The sequence below is a fragment of the Akebia trifoliata genome, chromosome 11 (assembly GCF_017979445.1).
Source record: "Akebia trifoliata isolate Shusen 1 chromosome 11, ASM1797944v1, whole genome shotgun sequence".
NCBI lineage: Eukaryota > Viridiplantae > Streptophyta > Magnoliopsida > Ranunculales > Lardizabalaceae > Akebia > Akebia trifoliata.
In genome coordinates, this window is record NC_141385.1 from 2800908 (window position 1) to 2814908 (window position 14001).

General features: G+C 32.8%; 1 protein-coding gene across 1 annotated transcript; it reads left to right on the plus strand.

Moving 5' to 3' along the window:
* Positions 1 to 7296: 7296 nt before the first annotated feature.
* Positions 7297 to 8781, plus strand: LOC147390321 (F-box protein At3g07870-like). Its single transcript, XM_086460175.1, has one exon. It carries the CDS (start codon positions 7388 to 7390, stop codon positions 8552 to 8554), a length of 1167 nt encoding a protein of 388 aa, XP_086316301.1. The 5' UTR covers positions 7297 to 7387; the 3' UTR covers positions 8555 to 8781.
* Positions 8782 to 14001: the final 5220 nt, after the last annotated feature.

Sequence of the window (14001 nt, forward strand, 5' to 3'; positions counted from 1 at the left end):
TTGGACTCTTGTAAATATCTTCAGTAGTTCTGTGGATCTAAAATCTAAAATTGATATTAAACCTATAATATTTTGACACCAAAATCACATGTTAACAACTTTTTAATTGTTTTGAAATGCTTTACTTTCCCATAAATCTATCATCCCTTCAAAAATTTGATCTCGGAAAAGGAAAAAAAAAAAAGGTTATTAATTGTGATGAACTACTAGCGTTGACTTTTAGCTCCATAACCAGACCGGTTTTTAAAGCCCTGAACCTCAATTTCCTATCATGCACTTTCACCGAACAAATCAGGCAAACCCCAATATCATACTTCTTCGTGGTTCTTTGTGAAATGCAATATATTTTCTGGAAGATAATGATAATAAGAAAATCGATGAGCCATTGTCAAAGCTTCGGGGATTGATGTACCTTTCATCGAAGCCCCAACCCCATTCGAAGTCTTTGGTTACGCCTACCCATAATCGAAATACCCAAATTTACATATTTAATCCCGCAACTAGACTACACATGAAGCTTTCTGAATTAACAATCCCCACATGGGTGCACGCAAAATCTGTTCGGATTCGGTTTCAGTGTTTCCACTCAGGAATTCAAGGTGGCACAAGTGTTAATTTATAAGGAATCGAGTTCGTCTTTGGGTTTGGAGTCTGTAGTTCAAGTTTGTACTCTGGGAAACAATTCATGGAGAATGATAAGTAATGCACCTGAAGCACTCTTCAGGCAAGTTTGTTCATCGACGTTTGTCAATGTGTCGCTTCATTGGATGACTATCAGCCCCACTTGACCCGAAGGTTCCAATTCTATCTTCTCAAGGATGGAAATTGTGTCATTCGATTTAAGAGTTAAAGCATTTGGAATTGTTCCAAAACCTGAACTTGTCGGGTATCATTGACAACGTTCTGTCTCGACATGTCATCAACTCGGGGTGTTAGGAGGGTGTCTTTCACTGGTGGATTGTTCTTTTGACCAATCAATTGATGTATGCTTTATGAAGAGTTATAATGTGAAGGGGTTGTGGATCAAACAATTTAGTATACCACCACAAATGCCTTTGTGCTTACGAAAGAATGGAGAAATTTTACTACTTTATGATTCCAAAGATCTTGTATCTTATAATCAGAAATGGTCGTGTCTTGAATCTGGTCAACTTTCTAATCTGTTTCTAGCTTTACCACATGTCGGGAGCCTTATTTTCCCAAATCAATAACTAGGGTAAGAGGGCAACGGTAAGGAAAGCGTAATTATAGTAGTTGATGTTGTTGGTGTTTGTTGTTGTCATTCTAGGATTATGTGCTGAGTCGTGTTGGGGGTGACATTGGATATGTTGTGGTTATGTGTGCACCTCCACGTTAGAAATGTAAAAATCACAGTAAATCCAATGTCACTCCAGCATTAGTGTTACGTGTTATGGGACCAGATTTAATAAATGTTGTAGCATTTTATTTTAGATATGGTAGAAGTATCTTTGTTGTAAAACATTTGTTACGTGGAGATCTGTAATAAATGTTTTAGCATTACATGTTATACATGCTTGAAGTATCTTTGTTCTAAAATCTTTGTTAACTGTGTTCCAACATTGTTTGCTACATATGCATTGTAATTAGGGAAAATTATAATAAAAAAAACCAAATATAATAATTATTTAACAAAAATGTACAAATTTAGTAAAAATTACGAAAAAAAAATAATAAACCGGCCATTCAAGGGCCGGTTTTTCTCTCTCTCCATTTTTCTCTCCCTTCTTATTTTTTTAATTTAAAAAAATCGAATTTTTTACACTCTAACCGGCCATTCAATGTCCTCTACATTTCTCTCTCCTCTTTCTCTCTCTCTTTTTGTTTTTTTAATTAAAAAAATTAAAAAATTTTCATTCCAACCGGCCATTCAATGTCCTCTAAATTTCTCTCTCCTCTTTCTCACTCTCTTTTTATTTTTTTAATTAAAAAAATCAAATGTTTACATTACCATTCAATGTCCTCTAAATTTCTCTCTCTCTCTCTCTCTCTCTCTCTCTCTCTCTCTCTCTTAAATAAAAAAAAAACGAATTTTTATATTTTAAACGGCATTCAATGTTCACTAAATTTCTCTCTCTCTTTATTTTTTAAATTAAAAAAATGAATTTTTACATTTTAAACGATCAATCAATGTTCGTTGAATTTCTCTCTCCTCTTTCTCTTTCTCTCTCTATTTTTTAAATTAAAAAAAAAAAGAATTTTACATTCTAAATAGCTATTCAATGTCCGTTGAATTTCTCTCAGAATTTTTTTTAAATGAGTGTCAGAGATATATATAATATAACAGTAAAAAAAATGACTAAAAAACGGCTACATAACGGTCGGATTGAAAAAAGAAAGAGGAGAGAGAAATTCAGCGGACATTAAATGTCCGTTTATTTAGAATGTAAAATTTTGATTTTTTAAGAGTGGAGAGAAATTCAGTCGACATTGATTGGCCGTTTAAAATGTAAAATTTCGTTTTTTTTAATTTAAAAAAAAAAGAAAGAGAGAGAGAGGAGAGAAAAATTTAGAAAACATTAAATGGCTAGTTAGAATATAAAATTTTGATTTTTTTAATTAAAAAACAAAAAAAAGAGAAAGAGAAAGAGGAGAGAGAAATTTAGAGGACATTGAATGGCAATGTAAACATTTGATTTTTTTAATTAAAAAAATAAAAAGAGAGTGAGAAAGAGGTGAGAGAAATTTAGAGGACATTGAATGGTCGGTTGGAATGAAAAAAATTTGATTTTTTTAATTAAAAAACTAAAAAGAGAGAGAGAAAGAGGAGAGAGAAATATAGAGGACATTGAATGGCGGTTAGAGTGTAAAAAATTTGATTTTTTTAAATTAAAAAAATAAAGAGAGAAAGAAAAATGGAGAGAGAAAAAAACCGGCCCTTGAATGGCCGGTTTATTACCTTTTTCGTATTTTTATTAAATTTGTACTTCTTTGTTAAATAATTATTACATTTGATTTTTTCTGATAATTTTCCCTTGTAGTTATGCCACATTCTTTAAAGCATGTATAATACATGTTTTAAAATCAAATGCATTGAGTTTTATAAGAAATTCTTGGAATATGAGAAGATAGAGTTGACAACAATCAGAAAACGGGCTGAATGAAATCGTGACATGTCATAATCTCCTGTAATGAGATTTTGTCTCCTAACCTTTGCAAAACATGTAGAAAAGCATAACAAATTAGCCTTTATGCAAACAATATCATTTGGTCATCTTCAATGTTGTGGTCGTATCTCCTAATCTTGCTTTTTGTGCAAGGGATGTATGAATCACTTTCTTTCTCTTTTTCTCAAGAATTCTCACTATTTCTTATTTTGATGTACTAAATTCTCTTTTTGATTTGACAAGTACTTGTTTGTCATTTTAATTTTAACTCTCGATCCTGCTAATAGTGGGTTTACTGTCATCATCTTCTACTTCAAATATTGTTTATTTGGTTTGAAGGTTAAAGCAAATTAATCTTAAAGTTGAATACTAGGTTAAAAAATTTACCCAAAAGTTGAGTGCTTTTGACAAGATAAAGCACAGGGTATTTGATTTCCATTTGAAGAATGAGGGTGTTAAGGTCATTTTACATTAGTCTATTTGAGAAAAACGAGGTCAAGCCAAATGTAAGAGTTTTGATGAATATTTTAGATGCATTACCTTTTCGCTTGACTTTGTCTTCTCTCATAAACTAATAAGGAATGACCTAAATGCTCTTTCTTCAACCTCAAACTAAGATCCTTAGAATTTTCCCTCCAAAATCAGCAATCTTCAAGTTCTTAAACCTTGTCTGCTAACAGCAGTCCCCCTAAAAGAAAATCTGTAGTCCAACAAAACACTGGTTAGGGGATCTATATTTAACATGCGAAGGTTGGATTAAGTTCGATAATTTTCAACTTAGCAAAAAAAAAAAAAAAGTTCAATAATTTTTGACCTATAAAATCTAGGTTGGGCTAGGGCTGTTTAAGGCCCAGCCTGGCCCATTACTATATCTTATAGTTATATTCATAACATACTCAAATGAATTAGTAAAACTTAAATAAAAGTAACATACACTGTACAATTACAACTTAAGAACTAGGTTAACACTCATCTATAACCATCAACAGTTAAATGAGACATTAATTTCAATTCGATTGCTCACACACCAAAAATTATTTAAAAAAATATATTTTTTAATTAAAAATATTGAATTCTAGTCAATGTTTTAAAAACCTGAGAAGTCATTGATACTTATGATTGACTGAGTCGGTCGGACCTAAAAATGAAATATTAAGTATTTTTTATTTCTTCTCAAAACCACGTAACTTCATGTTTAAAAACATGACCCAATGCCATAGGATGTAGACTACAAGATTTTAATAATTTTAATAAAAATTAAAAAGTCAAAATTTTTTACTGTTGGAATTTGATTTGAATTTAAAATTTAAGACCATTTTCAAAGCATGGATTTTTTAAATATGGTCTGTATTTTAGAGTGTTGTAGTGTTATTTTTTCAACATGACAATTCATATGGACCGATGAATTAAAATATTTCTAAGTTCGATCATTATCCATTAGTTTATAAGAGAATACCTTAAGTCAAATATTCACCAAATTGTGATGAGATATGTTAGAAGTCACCCAAAAATTAGACTAGTTCGTTTAGAAAATTGGCCAGGTCACTAGTTAAACCAGTGGAACTAGCCAATTGATTTTTATAAAATTGAGTTTTTTTTCTATTGAATCAACCCATAGAAACTTGTGGGCCTAGTCCTATCCTATCGTACCGTCAGTTTGCTCTGGTTTTAAAAACATTGTTCAAGTCATTTTAATATGGCCCTAACCTAGCTCAAACCTATTAGGGTTTTGTAAGGGCTTATTCGACTTAGGCCTGATTGGGGTATAGGTTTGGTCTAGGTAGACCATGGGTCTTTAGAATTGGGTTGGGACTCAATTAAGCCCGACCCAAACCCACCCATTGATAGCCCCAGCCATACATTTAGATTAGCAGTCTTATTGATCTCTCTGAAATCAAAGACAACCTGGATGGAAGAAAAACTAGGAATGAGAACTTTAATTTGAGTATCTCTCTCTCTCTCTCTCTCTCTCTCTCTCTCTCTAGGGAATGTGGAATTCCCCTTTCAAGCAATTAATAGCTACTTGGGAATGATAATAAGTAGGTATCTCAAATCTTTATCAAAATGTTGGAACTTATGTTTAAATCACTTCTTTACCATTATAATGAGAGAAGATGAAGTTATAATGAGAGAAGATGGAGTAGAAGTGATTCTACACCAAAATTCGGATCCCACAGATGCCCTCACCTTTACATTTAGGTTTAATATTATCAAGGTTATTTTTGTCAAAAATCAAGAAAATTGAAACTCAACAATCACATTGGATGATTTTCAAAATTACAAAAATAGTCATTTTACTGTGTAATCTTCGAAAACTCATGAGTAATATTTTAAATTACAAACAAACTTTTTCGATACTTGTGTGTTTGCTTATGCCAGTTTCTAGTATGCTTTAAATGCTCAAAACCCATTCTTCTAAACTAACTCCAAAAAATACTCATATGACGTGATTGTGTGTATAGACTCATAGAAATTTTTTTTTTTTTTTTCTTTTTTGAGTTGGGATTTTTTTATGACCCTTCTAACATATGCTCCTAACATAGCATGGGCTGGAATCATTTCCTCTGGATACACAACTGTACATCCCCATAAATATATGTAATTGTGTATCTCAAGGAAACTATGGTTTTAGCCAGCATATGTCAGAGGGGGTCTGTCGACAATAAATTTCAACGGATCTACCTTGAGATCCGTAAAATATGATCATAAATTATTTTATTGATTTTTGATGAAAAGTGGATATAGATTCCAGTGTTTCCTTTGATTAACAATCAAGTACAAAAATAGTGATGATGTCTGTAGCTTTTCTTCTCTCTGGATTTCGTGTTTTATCGGCTGAGAAGGTTGCTTGGACGGTGACTTTGATTTGTGCTTGATCTTCTGTAGAGGCTTCTGTAGATCTTCTTCTCTCCGGACTTCGCGCTTTATCGGTTGAGAATGTTTTCTTGACTTCCGGAGAAGGGCTTTATGCTTGATCTTCTATTTAGTTGGAGTACGGATTTCTGAAGAACCTTGTTTTGTCTCTAGAGGAGGGCTCGAAAACTTCTTCTTCTTTAGAGGGAAAGTTTCTGTCTTCTCAAATAAAATGATCCAGATCCTCTCTTAATGAGAGAGGCTCTTGTATTTATAGACTCAAAATAATTTAGCTTTTCAATTATACCACAATTTAAAGAGGTTTAATTGATTTGTTTAAAAGGCTAAATTTGTCCAAATCCCATTTTAAGGATTTTATGGATCATTATTGGGCCAAACTCATTTGCTTGGGTGTAAAGCCCAATACTTAATGTGTGGATCACTTGAATTTGTTAGATTATGGGTTTTATCTGCGAAAGTCTAAAACCCGAGTTTGTAAGAGCACGTACCTAGTTAATGGACTCAATTTGGATCTGAAGCCCATTAATAAAATTAGGGATTTTTATTTATAAAATTTGTAAAGGCCTCATCAAAATTTCGGTGCCTACAGGATCGTTAAAAAATCATGATTATTCTTTTTTCCTGGAGATAGACGTGAAAAGAACCAATGGTTCTATGCAAACTAACACACCTGCATTTTGAATAATGTTGGAGTGACCTCAATATTGACACCCATTCTCAATTTGCTTCGTGGATGTGTGTACTGAATCATAGATACTTTTCAACAAAATACAAGAGAAATATCTATTGATTTGTGTTCAACTCCACACCAAGAAAATGTGAATCAATGTCAAGGTCACTCCAACAATTTTTCATATTGTAAATAAAGAAACATTTCCTTATCGATTTTAAGCCTTATTAAGGACAATTTGTTCAAATGGATTTCCACAATAGCATTCCAACACCAAATCCCTCTAAATTTAGAAAAATTAAGATAAAAAGAAAAAAAAAAATTTTGACTTGATCCAAGGTTTTGAAAGGGATGAATTCCAAACTTCAACATAACTTTAAAATTTAAAATTAAAATTCAACAGTAAAAAATAAATTTTTGTAAAATTATTTTTATTTAAAGTTCATAGAATTTTATCATTTACAATCTTAAAGTATCGAATCATGTTTTTAAATGTCACAAGGTGAGCCAAAGGCCCTTAGTAAGGGTGAAATCCTTACTAACTTAGTAAGGCTAGTTGGACTCCCGTAAATATCTCTAGAACTATGTTGGTCTAAAATGGATACTTATCCTATGACATTTTGACGCCCAAATCACATTTTTGACGACTTCGAGCTCTGTTAAGCTCTCATCAAGACTCTTCTTCAGATTTTCTTGCAAAAGCAACAAAGAACGAGCCATGAACAACCTTCCAGGAGACATCACCACAATCATTCTTTCAAGGGTTCCCATCAGATCTGTTCTTTACTGCAAGTGCGTCTGCAAATTTTGGTGTTCTTTAATTTCTGATCCTCAATTTCCTATGATGCACTTTCACCGAACAAATCAAGCAAACCCCAATATCATACTTCTTCGTCGCTCGGTTCGAAATGAAATATATCTTCTGGAAGACGATGATAGGGAGGAAATCGATGAACCCATTATCAGAGCTTCAAGGATTGATGTACCTTTCATCGAATCCCCATTCGAAATCTTCGGTTCCTGCAATGGGTTGTTATGTATTTCTCCTACCCATAATCGAAATACCCAAATTTACATATTTAATCCCACAACTAGACAACACATGAAGCTCCCTGAATTAACAATCCCCACATGTGTGCACGCAAAATCTCTGTTAGGATTCGGTTTTAGTGTTTCCACTCAGGAATTCAAGGTGGTACAAGTGTTAATTTATAAGGAATCGAGTTCGTCTCTGGGTTTGGAGTCTGTAGTTCAAGTTTGTACTCTGGGAAGCAATTCATGGAGAATGATAGGTAATGCACCCGACACACTATCCGGGCAAGTTTGTTCATCAACGTTCGTCAATGGGTCACTTCATTGGATTACTATCGGCCCTACTCGACCTGAAGGTCCCAATTCCATCTTCTCAAGGATGGCAATTGTGTCATTTGATTTTAGTGTTGAAGCATTTGGAGTTGTTCCGAAACCTGAACTTGTTGTGTCTGTGCACCATCGACAGCATTCTATCTCGACATGGTATCAACTTGGGGTGTTGGGAGGGTGTCTTTCTCTGGTGGATTGTTCTTCTGACCGCTCAATTGATGTATGGGTTATGAAGAGTTATAGTGAGGAGTCATGGATCAAACAGTTAAGCATACCACAACGAATGCCGTCTTGGTTGCGTAATGGATTAGATATGCCAGTTTGCTTACGAAGGAATGGAGAAATTTTACTACTTTATGATTCCAAAGATCTTGTATCTTATAATGCTGAAAGTGGGAAAGTTGGCTCTCTTCAAGTTGTGATTCAGAAATTGTTGCGTCTTGAATCTGGTCTACTTTCTAATTTGTTTCTAGCTTTACCATACGTCAGGAGCCTTATTTTCCCAAATCAACCACTGGAGTAAGAGGGCAACGGTAAGGAAAGCATAGTTGTAGTAGTTGATGTTTGTAGTTGTCAATGTCATTCTAGGATTATGTGTTATGTGAAGAGATATAATAAATGTTGTAGCATTTTGTTTTAGATATGGTAGAAGTATCTTTATTGTAAAACTTTTGTTATGTGGAGATCTTTAATAAATGTTTTAGCATTACATGTTATGTATACTTCAAGTATCTTTGTTAGCTGTTCCAACATTGTTTGTTACATATGCTTTGTAGTTATGCCACATTTTCTTTAAATAGAGAGTCCGTTAAAGAATAAGCTTTCTAGCACGTGTGCTATATGTTTCCTCATGTTGTGACAAATAATTAGTACAATTGTTTCTTAATAAGGCATCAATTTTAGATTAAATGCATTGAGTCTTACAAGACATGCTGGGAAGATGAGAAGATATTGTTGACGACATTCAGAAAACAGGGATATCTTTGCCAACATTTAGAAAACAGGCTGAACGAAATTGTGATGTGTCATCATCTCCTGTAATGAGATTTTGTTTCCTATCCTTTGCAATACGCGTAGAAAAGCAGAAAAATTAGTCCTTATGCAAACAAAATCACATGGTCATCTTCTAGGCTGTAGTCTTGCCTCCTATTCTTGCTTTTGTGCAGGCCACCTCCTCTTATTCTCCGATTCCAATCTATTATAGCATTACCCAGGTAATATTAATTTTTTATACGAAAACTTTCAGGAGAACATTTCTTTACAACCTAAATTATCTTTTTATTTGATTCAAAATTGATAGTTAATTGTCTTTACTTGTTTTCTTTGTTGAAGTGATTTTACCACTTATTTAAGATAAGTCTGGGTTCTATAGTTGCCTATATGACAGATTAAGAGTAGAGTACACATCGTTAAATGTGAGACAATATATAGACATGTTTGTGTGCACTCCACGTGCCATTCTCATGGTTAGTATGTTACAATTCATTTATGGGATTCATGTGACCCAAAAATGTGCTATTAACACCCCCAAAAAAAAAAAATTACTGATGTTTCTCTTAAGGCTTGAAACAAGAAAATAGAGTATACAAAGTTACCCAAGTTGTAGTTGTAGAAGTAAAGATTTTGAACATAGATGGCAAGGCACCCATTATTCTCATTACTGTTTTTGTTCACACATGCGTGGCTTACTTGTAGAATTTCTCCATCACTCAGGAACCATCATGAATACTCATATGGCTCTATTCAAGCTTACATTAGCCTCATTTACTTTGATTCAGCTCCTTTTCATGTTCATTCTTTTATAATTTTGGCTGCGCTCCCACTCCCATCCTATGAAAGGACCATTAGCCACCCAAATGGGATTACTTTCACCTTCATAAAAGTAAAATTTGTCTTCAACCCTCGTCCATTCTTTTATTTCTGTTTATTTGGTTTTGTTTGTGGGGGCTATCTCAGCCTCCTCTTCTCTTTTTACTATTAATAGAAGTTATATTTATCAAAAAAAAAATTTGTCTTCAACCCTCGTCCATTTTTGTTGTTATTTTGATGATTTATTTTTCTTTACTTTATCCATTTTTAATCTCAATGGAGACAGATCAAACATTCGAGGAGTCGTCCCAATGTGTAATAAACAAAAGAAATCGATAAATAACATTCGAGTCACAATTTGATAATTTTGAGGCAAGTTTGTGCCCTCCCCCTTACTCAATTTAATGTTCAACTTCAAAAGCCAGTCTTCAATTCAAAACTCCCATTTGCTTTTGAAAACATACATTTGGTTGGGTAATGATATGAGCACACTTAAATAAATAAGAGATGGAGGGACACGATTCATTTAGTCGATGCCAAATTTTTGAGATTGGGTTTTGATGATCACATGTTTTACATACAGATTAATCAAATCAAATAAACTTTGTGCATAAGATTTGAATCAAACCAACCAAGTGAACCCATAACGGGTTATTAACATTATTATAATAGAAGCGACCCTATCATCATTTCTTGAACCATGTATATATGATTCCTCCACTTGCATAAGTTCAAGTACGCAACAACATACAAGTCAAAACCCTTGCTAGCTATCTCCCGTTTAATTCTTGAAAATTCGTAATTCTTTGCCTTTTCCAATGAAAGTATTATTCTCTGGATAATTGAATTATTTTGAATAATTCACTGATTTTAAGTTTGAAAAGAATAAAATGTGATTTTTACGAATTTCTATAAAACTTGTTGGATAAAAAAAAATACTTTTATAACTTGTTGTATGGTGCAAAGTCTAAACTTGTAAGCTGTGATGTGTAACACAAGTCAAAGGCTTCAAAATTTTAGAGGAATCCACATTTTTATGTAACAAATGTCATTTTTATCCTTAAAAAAAAATAATGACATAATCCTTTACATTTATTCAAGATTACACCTTAATTTTTCAAATTAATGATTTGTACCTTGACTTTGGTCTTCTTTAAAAAACCAATGGAACAATAATCGCAATGTCCTCATTATCACCACCATCATTATTACCATCACCAATTTCATCAGCACCATTACTATTAACATCACTATCATATGGCCGAATTGTCTATTTTCAAATTTTTGAAATGAAATAGATAATACACGTATGAAGCATATGATGCATATTTTTCATTTTTTGGCTTAATTTTAGACCGGATTTTTGCAATCCAAAATCGAATATAACTCGAATTTTTCACGAATCAAATTTTTGCCATATTCCAAATTGCTAACAAGGGTCAGAACTGTCTAGAACAGGAATACAACTCCCGCTTTTATTTTCATTGGCCGCACAATAATTGTTGCACAACACATCATCATAATTTTTGTCACAAAAAATGCGACTGTCACAAGAGTAAAAGGGGTTGTGTCTCTAATTTTCACCTACAATGAATCAATTTATATTAGTATATTAGTATCACAACAAATACTTATTGTCCATAAGATTTGAGATAGATTAAACAATTTATATTCCCCCTTTCCATTCGGTTCAAAGTCAAGTACTAATTTTATTAAATAAAATAATAAGTAATACGAACCAACAAAATTAGGAACCTGATCCACTGTGGGGAAGTTTGTATTATCCACCACATTTACGTTGCGATAATGCCCTTGCCTATTTCATCTTTTAATGAAAAAGATAAGGGTATTTTAATCTTTTCATAATAAATGCGAGTCAACATTTTAGTTTTTGAATTTAAATGTCTTATTGACAATCAATATCAACATAATAAATATATTAATTGAGGGCATAAAAAATGCATTTATCATGTAAATGACCAACACACCCTTGTCTTTTTCACTAATAGATAAAATGGGTAAATGTGTTATTGAAAAATGAATATGGTGGATAATGCTAGCATCCCTATGATGTCTTAGATTTTCGTATTCACATATATTTGGGTTAGATTCCCTTGACTCATGAAAAAAACATATGATTCCAACTGTTTAAGCACAAAATCCAATGATTAAGATTTATCCTCGAAATAAGTATTTTCGAGATATGTGATATTAAGATGTGTAAATCTCAACAATTGGATTTTGTATCTAAACTATTGGGGGCATGTGTTTTCTCATGAGTTATCGGAACCCAAACCTATAGATATGGTCTTGATCGGTTGCCAATTCTAATCCCATCAAAAGTGGTTTACAAATCAATAGTAAAAATTGATGGTCCACAATTCTTCAACTTGTAAACCACTTTTGATGGGGTTAGAAGTTTCAGAGTTAGTTGACTTTTGGTGAAGATGATCTCCTCACAATAGAGATCATCCTCACAAAAAAATAATTCATTCCGTATATATATGGACTGGGTTCTATAGACAACGTTTTGTCTTATATGGTAAAAAAGTTTAGGAATGGGCTGATTTTTTGTGAAGATGATCTCTATGGTGAGGAGATCATCCTCACAAAAAATCAACCAATTCTAAAACTTTTAAACCTATGAAAAATGGTTACAAACTAAAGGTGAAAATGAATGGTTCATGATTCTTCAACTTGTAAATCGGGGCTAATGATTTTAGAAAGGGTTGATTAACCCTCACAAAAAATCATTCTAGTCTGAAACCTTTTGCCCATATATAGGACAAAATATGTTGTCTAGAATATTATCTACGGAACTTAACCCTATATATAGGTCAGGCTATTTTGACAAAATCCTAGACAACATTCTAGACAGAGTTTTGTCTTATATGGCTAAAAAGTTTTTGAATGGGTTGATTTTTTGTAAGGATAATTTCTATAATGAGTAGATCATCCTCATAAAAAATCAGTTAATTCTGAAACTTCTAACCCCATAAAAAGTGGTTACAAACCAACGATAAAAAATTGACGGTTCATGATTCTTCAACTTATATATTAAGGTTAGAAATTTCAGAATTGATTGATATTTTTGTAAGAAAGATTCTCTTAACATAGAGATCATCATTACACAAAATCCGCCCATTCAAAAACTTTTAACTCATATAAGACAAAATGATTTGTCTAGAGCGTTGTCTAGGATATTGTCAACAGAACTCTCCTCTATTGAGTTCTTTAAATAAGGCTCCCCTTTGGGCTACTTATGTAAATTTCATAAATGTGGCCACTAGTTTTTGGTAATAAATCTTCATTGTAGATTTTGCAAACTATATCATAAAGATATGATCTCATGGTGCATGTACCATCGTATTTTTTCCTTACGGGCCAGAGTAGTTTAATGTGGTTTTTAAATAAGGCAGCCTTTTGGGGTCCTTATTAAAGGACATATTATTTATGGTGTCTCATTCTCATTAGAATAGAAACGGTGTCTATGTGGCACATTTTGTTAGGATTTTAAAACACATCAGACTCCTAAGCAAGCCATTTTCTATAAAGCATGCAGCCCGATGTATTTAATCACCAACCAAAATGTGCCCCATAGACACTGCACGTTGCTATAGGAATGGGACATAGCTTCGGATAGCAACTCTTTCCTTGTTTGACAAATTGGCTTTTGTTTAAATATAAGGAAATACATTGAGGTTGACAAATTGGTTTTTGTTTAAATAAAAGGAAATACATTGAGGACAATAATGTAGATAATAAGAGACTCAATATTTTATTAAAGATGGAAAAATTCTCCATACCTACCATGAATTATGCACTACCTAAAGCTATTCCTGTAGAGATATTTATGAAAAAGTGATCAACTTTTGACAAATTTACGATTTGGGCTCACTTTTCATATTAATTACCAAAACGTGAACAATAACGAATTCAGAGGTTTTTAAAGTGGCAATTTCACTTTGAACCTGCGAAATTGTCACTTCGTTCCAAATTTTTTTTTTAATGAAAATGTGATTGTTCATGTTTTGGTAATTAAAATGAGAAAGAGCCGGAATCATAAATAACTCATTTTCAGCTCACGAAATAGTAATTCACCCATTCCTGTTATAGGATCACCCTTGGTTGAGTTATCACAGGGAATGCTAGAGTGGGTCA

What these genes read in the sequence shown, in the direction of transcription:
- LOC147390321 (XM_086460175.1), top strand. Translation starts at nt 7,388, where the DNA reads ATGAACAACCTTCCAGGAGACATCACCACAATCATTCTTTCAAGGGTT.